The sequence below is a fragment of the Pteropus vampyrus genome, unplaced genomic scaffold (assembly GCF_000151845.1).
Source record: "Pteropus vampyrus isolate Shadow unplaced genomic scaffold, Pvam_2.0 Scaffold766, whole genome shotgun sequence".
NCBI lineage: Eukaryota > Metazoa > Chordata > Mammalia > Chiroptera > Pteropodidae > Pteropus > Pteropus vampyrus.
In genome coordinates, this window is record NW_011889547.1 from 42,949 (window position 1) to 54,696 (window position 11,748).

The 11,748-nt window shown below is 57.9% G+C and overlaps 1 protein-coding gene across 1 annotated transcript in view; it reads left to right on the forward strand.

The window, feature by feature from the left end:
* LOC105309538 (proprotein convertase subtilisin/kexin type 6-like) overlaps nucleotides 1-11,748 on the forward strand; it is a gene marked incomplete at its 5' end in the record, with an annotated part of 84,636 nt that overhangs the window by 36,041 nt on the left and 36,847 nt on the right. Inside the window, 4 exons of the mRNA XM_023526258.1 lie at nucleotides 286-389; nucleotides 1,986-2,103; nucleotides 8,011-8,199; nucleotides 9,969-10,105. Of these exons, the coding sequence (XP_023382026.1) occupies nucleotides 286-389; nucleotides 1,986-2,103; nucleotides 8,011-8,199; nucleotides 9,969-10,105 (548 nt within the window). The remainder of the gene's footprint in view (nucleotides 1-285; nucleotides 390-1,985; nucleotides 2,104-8,010; nucleotides 8,200-9,968; nucleotides 10,106-11,748) is intronic.

Here is an 11,748-nt window from a genome sequence, read left to right on the forward strand (position 1 = left end):
TGGGCAGGGTCCCCTCCCTCCATGGCCACGGTGTCCTGTGTCACCCTTGTACACACTCAAGCGAGCTCGGCAGCGGGGCTGGGTTTTCCATGCCGTGGACTTTAGGGCCCCGTTGAACTGTTCCGCCTCGGGGTTTAATCGCCGGCAACTATTCTTTACCAAGAGGTGTAAACCTTCACCCCGGCTCGGGGCCGGCCCCCCGCGATGTGCCACCTTGGCGTGGACCCGTGCAGCCCCCGTTAGCGACCTCTGCGGGCTACAGCAGTCTGTCGTCGTGTCTTGCAGCAGCCAGTTAACCTGGAGGGACGTCCAGCACCTGCTGGTGAAGACATCCAGGCCGGCCCACCTGAAAGCCAACGACTGGACGGTCAACGGTGCCGGCCACAAAGGTGCGGGCTCTGGTGGGCTGGGGAGGACCGTTCCCTTTCTGGTGGGCCCTCCAGACTTCCTTCCTGAGGTCTGGATCGAGGGGTGACATGAATTTCTCAAAAGGATCCCCAAATAACATTGCGTGTCCGAAGAATGAAAGATACGTGTCCAGCCATTTAAGGAAAGTGTCCTGGCACCTCACGCTGGCACTAAGGATGAAGCCCGAGGCCCCCAGACCCCGGGGCGCCCCAAACTGCCCGACTCTGCCACATCCCCAGACCAGTCTTACCAATATTGACTTAATAGTTTTCTTTAAATTGACTTGCCTTCTTTTCACATAAAGAAATATATTTTAAAGGGAAACTTTATTATGTCTAATCAGGAGTTCGATGTGTAGTTATATTTTTCCTAACGAACATTAAAACAAATCCATAAATATTACGATAAAAAAAGTTTGTTTATGTGTCCCCTAAGAGTAGCTTGCATTCTTAGCGCTGAGCAGCTCTGTCATTTTGAAACGAGTCCCAAGTTTTTCATGTGTAAGAAAGTAACTTACATAACACTGACATAGTTACGTAAGTTACTTTCTAACTGTGCAACTCCCATCCTCAAGCCCAGTATTATAAAAGTAAGTCATCGAACAGCGAGGTCCCTACGGCCAGCACAGCCTGGTATGGACCCAGGTCCTGTGACATCAGCCCACCGTCGGCTCGTAACCCGGATATTTGGGCTCTTTCGAGCACGGAGTTACGGAACGGTGCCATGGGCTCTTGTCTGTCTGGCTTTTTACCGGAGATCCTTGGAAGAGATTTACATCAGGCCACGGTATGTTAGGGAGGATGTTTTCTTCCTTTTTGGAGCTCAAGTCCAACTATTTCAACCCCGAGCCTGATACTACTCTGTAAAATGCAGGTCGAGCATCGTGACCCAGAGTTCCAAGTGACATTCCTCTTAATAAGGGGGTCATTGATCAGACCCGTTCACTTTGGCTTCTTGGGGATGTTGGTGCGAATCATGTGCTGTAACCACATGATTCGGTTTGGGCCTCATTGAATCGGAACACAGATGGCATCTCCTTCTCGACCTCGCCTCTTAAATTACACTTCGAAGCTGTCCTGCTTCGGCCAAAGTCGGCATCGGAGCGCGCCCGCCGCACGTGCTCGCGCCCTGGATTCAGCGGGCGGGAGGGGACAGGGGAGGCGGCCCCGAGGGGCCTCATTTCTCTATCTCTGGTTTAAGATTCAGGGAGCGCAGACGCCGAGCTGTCGGTTTAATGGAAGGACAGCCGCCCGCAGCTCACGGTGCGACATTCCAGGCCTTGCGCCCTGCACCAGGACGGGCCTTGTCTCCGCCCGCAGCCCTGACCCGCAGGCGTGCGGTTCGGGGAGGGCAGAGAGCTGGGACCGGGGCGCGGTCCTCGGGGGGGCTGGGCCTGCAGCCCGTGGCTCTCGGGGGACGGCCCGGGCCCTTCCAGCTCTCGAGTGACACAGATGGCCTGTCCCCGCCAGGACTACGGATCGGTGTCGCCTGCGGGGGCCCGGAGGGTGCCGGATCGGGGGCTCGCCCCGTGCCTGGGGTTCGGTTGTGGGCGCGGTCTGAAGGGCCTGTCTTTCCAGTGAGCCATCTCTATGGGTTCGGCTTGGTGGACGCGGAGGCCCTGGTCGTGGAGGCGCAGAAGTGGACAGCAGTGCCCGCGCAGCACGTGTGCGTCGCCGTGGCCGACAAGAGGACCAGGTGAGGCCGGCGGCGGGGACCTGGTGCTGGCGGGGCGCCCGGGGCGGTGTCTGCACCCGCACCCCGCGAATGCCCGCGTTTCCTCTCTGCGTGTGAAGCTGGAAAAGTCGCTTTTTTTTTGCATTTTTTTTTTAAACAGCTTCATTGAAATATAATAGATAATTGATGGCTCAAAAACGTGGACCGCTTCACGCGTCTGCGTGCCATCCCGCGGGACCCCGCGGGGCCCCTGCCAGCCCGTGCTGCGGACGCGAGTGTTTGGTTGCCCTTAGCCGATGGCTGTTGAGGCCCCTGCTCTCTGTCCTTTCCACTGCTCCATGTCGGACGCCTCGGAGTGCAGGTCCTTATCCGTGATGTTCAGCAAGGCCGACCGATCGGTGACCTGCCCTGCCCGGTGGGGTTAATGAGCAGTGACAATGTCGTCTCTGCCAGCATCTGCTAGAGGTGGCAGCCGTAGCCCCAGCCCAGGCCTCCCTGCCCTGCGAGCCCACGGCGTGACCGCATCAGCCATGGATGGGTGGCAGGCTCTGTCCCTTCTCTGCTGCAGGAAGGCGGGGGTGTGACCCAAAGTGCAGAGCGGCTCTGTATCACTGTCATCTGGACTCCGATAACCTTCGAAGGTTCCAGCACTGGGACTTTTTATCAGCCTAGACCACTCCCTCTGGGGTGGCCTCTTCCTTGAATGCGTTTACCTCGTAATGTGCTCTTTTGCTAAAAAATATTGAGAAAAGTATTTCCGGCTGACGCCTGGCATCCGTAGGAATTCAGAAAGCGTTTCTTGGCTGAACAGCCATGAGAGGATGTTTTCAAAAATTACGTTTTCAGCTGCTAGCTGTGAGGGCTGACCGCAGGTGACAAGGGCCTGAGGGCTGGACAGCCCGCTGACAAATGTCAGTCTTGAGGTTTTAAAGCATCGTTCTCACCAGGGAGCCCTAGACTGTCACATGCAGAGGACAGTGGGAAAGAAACGCCTGGCACACGGGGAATCGAAGTCGGGGTGAGGCGGGCCGGGCTCCCGCAGGGCTGCGTCTGCCGAGGCGGCCGCGTCCAGGCCACAGCTCGGCCCCCCCGCTGGTGGCTCCCCGTTGGGGCGGCTCCTGAATGAAGCATTCTTCTCTGGCCAGAAATAGTTTTAAGATGGTAGAGTGGTGCCATTCTGGCGAAAGGTTGTTTTGATTTTATTTTGTTTTTAAGTGCAAGCGCCGAGTCTGGCCAGCCCAGGTCGAGGGGATCTGCCGTAACTCACAGGGTGACATTGTCCCCGCGCTTGGATGGGGGAGGGCCTTCCGAGGACGGGAGACTCAGCTCTGCTTCTGAAGAAGAATCATCTTCACAGTTAGCAGTTTCAGGCTCTTTCTGGAATATCAGCCAACCTGCTTAGCCGCACGCTCAGTTATTCCCAAGGATGCGAGGGCCTGGGGGTGGGGACGGAGCCGTGTTTGCGGGGCACAGGGGTGTGGCCGCGTCTGCCGCTTCTCCAGTGGCGTGAGCGGTGCTGTATCAGCTGTCGTTTTCATTTTCATAAAGTATCTTTTTCCCACCCTTTACCCTCAGTCTGTGTGTGTCTTTCGATCTGAAGTGAGTGTCTTGCAGGAGCCACATGTAAGCGTCTTGTTTCCTTATCCATCTGTCTACCCGACGTCTTTTGATTGGAGCATTTCATTCATTTAATCGTCGATAGATACGTAGTTATTGCCATTTTCTTATCCATATTTGTTATCTCTTTTTTTCTTCCTTTTAAAGAAGTCCCTTTAACGTTTCTTATGATACCGGTTTGTTGGCGATGAACTCCCTTAGCCGCTTCTTATCTGGGAAGCTCTTTATTTCTTTTGCAATTTTAAATGTTGGTTTCGCTGGGTGGAGTCATCTCGGGTGTAGGTTCTGGCTTTTCATCATTTTGAATATTTCCTGCCGGTCCCTTCTGGCTGCAAAGTTCCTGTTGAGAAATCGGCCGACGGTCTTATGCGGACTCCCTCGTAGGGAACTAAGGGCCTTTCTCCTGCTGCTTTTAAGATTCTCCCTTTGTCTTTAATCTCTGGCGTTTTCATGAGGCCGTGTCTCGGTGCGGGCCTCTGTGGGTTCATCTCGTTTGGGGGTCTCTGTGCTTCCTGGGCTTGTAAGTCTATTTCCTTCTCCAGGTTAGGGGAGTTCTCTGTCATTATTTCTTCAAAGGTTTTCGATTCCTTGCTCTCTCTTCTCCTGGTACCCCTGTGACGCGAATGTTGGTACACTCGATGTTGTCCCAGAGGCCCCTTAAACGGTCCTCATTTTTTTATTCTTTTTCATTTTTGCTGTTCCAGTTGGATGTTTTCTGTTACCTCGTCTTCCAAATCGCCGATTCGATCCTCTGCTTCATCTAATTTGTTGATTCCCTCTAATGCATTTTTCATTTCAGTAATTTTATTCTTCCTTTCTGACCAGTTCTTTTTTGTTTCCTGTCTCCATTTTTACGTTTCCTGTCTCTCTGTCGTAGTTCTCACTGAGATCACGGAGCATCCTTATAACCAGGGTTTGGACTCTGCGTCTGGCAGGTTGCTTGTCTCCATTTTGTTTAGTGTGTGTTCTGTGGCTTTGTTCTCTTCTTTCATTTGGGACATGTGTCTTTGTCTCCGTATTTCGGCTGCCTCCCTGCGTTTGTTTCTACGTATTAGGTAGGGTTGCTATGTCCCCCGGCCTCAGTAGAGTGGCCTTATGTAGTAGGTGTTCTGTGTGGCCCAGTGACACAGTCTCCTTGGTCACCTGAGCTGGGTGTGTGTCTTCTGCATGGGCTGCGTGTGCCCTCCTGTTGTAGTTGAGCCTTGGCTACCGTTTGCACGTCCGCGGGTCGGGCTGATCCTCAGGCCGATTGCTCGTGAGGACTGGCCGTGACTGTGAGCTGTCGTGTGGGGCTGACCCCATGGAGCAGGATTCGCTTCAGTTGGGCTCTGGTGCTGCCCAGTCTGCCCTTTGGGTGTGTCTTCCTTCGATTCGGCCCTGGGCGTTGCTCTGGCTCGGTCAAAGCTGGCCACCGGGCGTACAGGCCCCGGGGCCTCCTGGGAGGGGCCCTGCCGCAGGCCAAGTTCAGCCACAGGCTGTGCTTTGCCCGGGGCCACCTGGCATGAGACACCAAGCAGTCCGCAGATGGCTGCCACCCACGCTGGGCTTGAGGTGCCTCTAGAGGCCAAACTGGGAGCCAAGGCCAGCTGCCGCTAGTGCTAGGCCGAGGGCTGCTCAGCAAGAGGTATGGGGCACACGGAGGCCAGACGCTGCTCGTTTGGGGTTTGTGGACCTTTGTGAGATTTTAGGAAAGTCCACAGCATGAGCCAAGACAGGCCGTTTCTATGGAAAAGCCACTGGAGGCGGCTCGGGGTCGGGGGCTGCTCATGGGGAAGGGCGGGGCTTCAGGGAATCACATGGGCGGGGCGAGTGGCATCAGCCAGGTTGATGGACGCTCAGAATCGTACCACCTGCGTCTGCACACTGGGAGGCAGAGGAGGGCTCAACAAAGGGGCAGTGGCCTCTGCCAGCACTTCTGTCCTGGAGATGCCACCCTCTCTGAAGCAAACAACTCAGTCCCTCCCTGTGTGTCCTTGGCATCTTTCGAGCTGCGTCCCTAGCACTGGAGCTCAGAGCGAGCGAGTCCATCCGTGGTGAGTCCACGCAGGTTCTTTAAGAGGAGGCCTGGGACTCCTGCCACCCCGTTTCACGCAGCCACCCTCCCTGCTGGTTTTCCCGTGGGACTGAGAGCTTCTGGGGCCGAGTGCTCGACCCCCAACCCCCACAGAGCATCCCCGTGGTGCAGACGCTGTGCGGCACCGCCAGAGGTTGTGGGGACTTCTCTCCCTGGCACGGGAACCCTGCGCTGGGAAGTCTGGTGTGGGGCTGGGACCCCTCGTTTCTCCCGGGGGACTTCTGCCTTTAACCAACACACACGGGTATGGGACCAGCCCGGTCCACGTCACCACCCCTCCTTCCAGTCTCAGGTGGCCTCTGTATGTCCTTAGTTGTAGGACTTCTGTTCAGCCAGACTGCAGGCGGCTCTCAGTGACGGCCGTTCTGTTCTTTAGCTGTGATGCTGAGGTGGTCGTGGGGGGAGGCAGCGCTGCGGTCACCTGCTCCGCCATCGTGACCAGAAGTGTCCCCTCCCGTTGACTTTTCATCATCTCTGGATCCCTCATGATATCTACTGCGATGTAAATCCTGTATAAACAGTTGCTACACTGTATTGTTTAGGGAATAATGACAGATCCAACCACGGTGGCCCTAATTACCTGGTACACATCGGTAGAGACACAACCTTATTTTTTTCAAATATTTTCGATCCTGGATGCGGAACCCACGATAGAGAGAACAGACCATCCTGGTCTGTGGCAGCCTCCCGGCTACAGCAGGACGAGTGGCTGGTGGTGGGTTTCTGCCTGTGGCCTTGATTTTACTCTTGGGCCCAGGAAATGTGTTGGGTGTTTCAAAGTCGGGGGTTATTCCTGAGATGCAAGCTTCGTAAGGCCTCACCCCGAGGAGTCTCCTCCCCCAGCACCGCCCCCCCCCCACCCGCCCGCCCGCATTGCCTCTTAGTGCAGGGGACGGAAATCCTTCACCTGGAGCTGTCTGTGGGCCCTGGCAGGACTGGAACTTCCCAGAATTCTCCAGAACTCTCTGTTCTACTCTGCATCTGTCACAGTGGGGGGCCCGCTGCCCAGTAAACACAGGCAGTAAAATTCGGGAGCAGGCAGTGAAAGAAGCCAGCATCTCTAAATCAATTTATGTTGCATGGAAATCATGTTTTCAAATATTTACAGTCTCCGAGGGAATTACGTCGCTGTTTATAACCGTTCGGAGTGTTTTTGTGACTCACTCAGGCCCAGCAGAGCCAAGCGCTGTAATTCTTGGGAGATGCTAAGTCTCTGCTTTGAGCCTCCCCTCCCGAGAGGGAACTGGGCTTCACGGGAGAAGCGCCCCCCTAATTAACCGAGGGCAGCGGGGTTTCCGGGTGGCTGAGCGTCTTTTTTCAGGTCATAAGTCCTCGGGGTGGCCGCGGTGGCCAGAATAGGCGGGATGGCCCAGCCTAAGTGTGGGGGTCGTGTCCAGGCGCAGGCTTGTGTCTGCTCCAATGCACCTGGGGGTGCGTTAGAACATCCCAGAGGAGCTGCCTTGTGCCTGATGGGGGCTTAGTTCTTGTCCTCGGATCCCATCCCGTGTGGTGCAACCGCCCCGGTTTTGTAACGAGAACCGTGTCCGTTCCCATCGCAGGGCAGAAGACGAGACAGTGGCGCGCGGACCAGCTCCCGTCCCACCCCTGCGACTCTGGTCCCGTCACTGCGGCCTTGTCCAGCGTGCTTAATTAGCACGAGAGGCCAGCTCTGGCCTTGGGGCCACCTCTCTCCTCTTTCCCGCCATCTCGAACAGAGGTGTGAGCCCACCTGGCCGCCTTGCGGGGAGCGGGGCACCGAGGAGGAGGCCTGGACTCCGGAACCTCGGATCCCAGCTCTGCTGCTCAGTCGCCGCGTGACCTTGGGCTTGACCCTTGGCCTCTCTGGATTAGATACATTAATCCTCGTACATTCTCAGACCGGTGCCGGTGTCCGGCAGTCGTCAGCTTGCCGCTGGTATTATGTAGCAGGATGACTCACATCTTCAAGGCCAGGCTTTGGGACAAAGTAGCGAGGCTTTCAAAAGCCTGGGTGCCCGGGAGGCTCAGGCAGTGAGACGGCCAAGGGCGCCGAGCCGCGTCCCGGCCACCGAGGGGGCCGAGCCTGCACGGGAAACTGTTCTTTAAATCTCTCTAAGCCATTCCGGAATGACAGACGTCTTCTGGGCAGGCGGTATGACAGACACAGGAGCATCCGAGGGTGAGACGTAGGGGACCGGTCGCCCTCCCGTGGGACTGAGAGATTTTGGGGCCGAGCGCTCGGCCCCCCTCCCCCGCAGGAGCATCCCCGTGGTGCAGACGCTGCGCGCCACCGCCCTGACCACGGCCTGCGCCGAGCGCTCGGACCAGCACGTGGGCTACCTGGAGCACGTGGTGGCCCGCATCTCCATCTCCCACCCCCGCCGCGGAGACCTCCAGATCCACCTGATCTCTCCCTCGGGGACCAAGACTCAACTTCTGGCAAAGAGGTGAGGCCAGGCGGGCCTGGTGGGGCCGGGGCGGGTCGCAGGCCAGCGGGCAGCAGTGGCCCGCGGGGACCGACGTGGGCTTGGAGCCTGGACACCGGCGCTTACGCCCCGTCTGCCTCACTCCCCAGCTGGACACCCGGAGTGGGCCGCCTCTCTCCCTAGTCCTTACCTCTGGAAGTGACATTTTACTCTGTCACGATCAGGAGAGTCACGAGAACTGAATGTGACAATAGAGACGAATGTGCTTGGCACCGCCCCTGGGGCAGGTGGCTGGCCGCCCTTCCCGTCTTGTTCACATCCATCTACCCGACCCGCGAGGACCCCCAGCGCCCCAGCAGCCACCGCCCCCCTGTCCTCCTCCCCTCCGACGTCCGTCCTTCCGCTCAGGCCCGGGGCGGGGGGAGAGCGGGTCCTGCAGGCACATTGGGTTTGTCGCCCCCAGGTGCCGGCAGCCTGTACCTGGCCATCAGCGCTGTCAACGCACCCTCGGGCCACTGGGTCTTGGGAGTTTGTTTTTTTCTCCCCAAGGGACAGATTATGTGACTGTAGGATCTACTATCTTAACTTGATTTTGCTTAATTGTCACTTAACTCCGTGGCCTTTTCCGCTTGCCAAATGTTTCCACCAAGAGTAACTTGTCGTTCGTAAGCGCCAGCCCTCGAAAGCTTTGTCCTTGTTCAGTGCGTTGGATTCAGTTTGGCATCGTGTGTGAAAATCAGCCTTGACCTTTGCAATTTCTTAGAAGGAAGTTCAGGGTGTCCACCTGCCCCCACGGCGCTTGTCCAGAGAACCCCCAAGTGGGGAATCGAATCTTACATCGTATAAAACGTATCCGAATTTCTGATGAATAGTAAAGAGTCCCTACGTTAAAAACGTATTGTTTCAAAACAGAGAGAAAATTAGACTGTGACGGAAAGGTAAGAGGGAAGGACCTAGAACCATTTCTTCTAAGGAGGGAAGACAGCGGTGCCCCCGAGTCGCTTCCCATTTCCGCTCAGACCACACAAGACAAACGGGGTCAAGCCGGAGTCCCCGTCACCAGGGACTTTCTGGTCTGGAAGGACAGAGCGGGCTGGTCAGGGGGCTGGTGGGGGAGGGAGCACGTGCGCTTCCCCAGAAACACTCAGACCTCCCGTGTCACCTCCCAGCGGTTGGGACGGTGAAGCCCTGGAGACAAGGGACAAGGGACAGCACGCGGGGGCTGGCTCTGAGACTAACGGGGAGTTCCGTTCCTTAGAGAGGCTTCCTTTGCCCTGTCCTTGGGTCTCCAGTGGAAGTCACTGGGCCCAGCCTCTGCGTGCTCAGGCTCTGGGGCCATGGTTGCGGGGGGAGGCCACGGCTCTGGGGGAACACACCCGGGCTGGGTGGGGACCGGACACCCGAAGGAACACGGGGTCTGGGTCGAGGGCTGTCACCAGTGACCTGCTGCGACAGAAAGCATCCGCAGCAGCCCCCTCCTCGGGGTCCCTCCCCCGGAAAGGAGGGTGAGCGGGGACCACCGCAACCTGCCCCGGCCCCTCCCGCCCTGGGCTCCTGTGCCAGGCCTTCCTCCCATGTTTGGGAGGCCTAGGGGCATAACGGAGGGTCCTGCCGGGTCCCGAACCGGGGTGCGAACAGCCACCCTCTCGCCGGCATCCTCGCGTGGGGCTGGGCCGCACTGCCCCGTGCTCACGCCCGCGCCCGGAGGAGCCTCAGCTGGACTGGGTGGTCTCCCGGGGACAGAGCCACCCTCGGGCCACCCGCCACCCCCTGACCCGTCTCCATCGCAGGCTGCTGGACCATTCCAACGAAGGCTTTTCCAACTGGGAGTTCATGTCCGTGCACTCGTGGGGAGAGAAGGCCGAGGGCGTGTGGACGCTGGAGATCCAGGACGTGCCGGCCCAGGTCCGCGACCCGGACAAGCAAGGTCAGTGGCCCTGGGAGCGTCTGCCAGCCCTGGTCACTCCGGGACTTCCAGGTAGCTGCAGTGTCTCTGGTCACTCTCTTTCTCCCCATTTTTATGAAGGGAAAATTCCCTTTCTTCGTTGTCGCGTGTGGTTAAATGGCTTTAGCACGTCCACAGTGTCATACACCGTCACCGCTGCGTCTGATCCCGGACCCTTGTCATCCCCGCAGAGGGATGCCCCAGAGCCACCAGGCAGCCATGCCCGCGGCCCTGGCAACCCCTAATCGACCTTCTGTCCGTGGACGTTTCGTAAGAACAGAATCGTGCACCGTGCGGCCTTTTCACTTCGCGTCCTATTTTCGGGGTCCGCCCTCGGTGTAGCAGGCTCCCACACTTCGTTCCTTCTTCTGACTGAACTCTGCTGCCCGCAGCGCATCACGTTCGTCCGTTTCACGTCAGCCGATGACGACGGGGTGGTTCCCGGTTAGTGGCTGTCACGGCTGATGCTGCTGTGCAGTCCACGTACGGGCCGTGAGGTGGCCGTGTGTTTTCACGTTGGTGTGTCCCTGGAGTGTGACCGCTGGGTCGTGGGGCGCGTCCGTGTTTAACTTCTCGAGGACCCGTCATAGCGTTTGCCACAGTGGCTGCAGCATTTGACATTCCTGCCGGCGACAAAGGAGAGTTTTCATTTCTGTTTCTGCTCATCCTCGCCACCCGGGCTCTCTGTTACTGCGGCTGCCCCGACGCGTGCGAAGCGCTGTCCCTGTGCTTCGGGCCGCATTTCCCGGCGACCGGCGGCGCCCGCGTCTCGTCACGTGCTCATCGGCCATAGATCTTCTCCAGGGTCATGTGTCAAGTCTTTGTCTTTCGTTCCTGAGCTTATTATAAAGGGTCCTTGAAATATTTTGGGTGCCAGATCCTTATCAGAAGAAGGGTTTGCAACTTTTTTCTATGCATTGCAGTACCGGGGTGCTGCCCGAGGGTGACCCCCGAATGCAGTCCCGAAAGGCCAGTGTCTGTCCTTGGACATGGCCGAATCCGGGTCTCTGGCTGCTCGAGAGAAGAACGTGATAACCGTCTCCCAGGCCCTCCGAGCCCTGACCGTCTGTGCCATGCCGGGGTCCGCGGGACCAATGTCGTCGCGGGGTGCGCGCGGGCCTCGCGTCTGTCAGCGTCTCTCCAGCTGCCCGCCTTCGGAGCAGGGCGGTCCCCAGCACTGACACGTTCGGGTCAGGCTGCTGCTGCCTGTCGGGGACTCGGCCTGGGAAGGTGACACTGGGTGACCGAGGTTTCCCGCTGACTGCGGCATTCTGGAACCCAAGAAGAAGGGGGGGCCTCGGGCCGATCCCAGAGAGCGTGGCTGCCCCCCGTCCACCCCCGTGGTCTGGTCAGGGTGGCCTCTCTGCCAGGTCACTGCTGACCCCGGTGCCAGGAATAATGCGGGGACTTAGCACCCACAAACAGCACCGTTCTCGTTTCAGGTGACTCTCGGAACCTGTTTTGGGGCGAGGTGCTGTGTTTCTGTGTTCATTCCATCTCCTCAAATCTCTGCAACTTAATTGCTTAAAAAAAAAAAAGCCAGCTCAGCTCCATGGTGTGCGGGGCACAATCCTTCAAAAGCTCAGCTAAGACCCGGGGTTCATTAAGTAAGTGAGGCGCCCGAA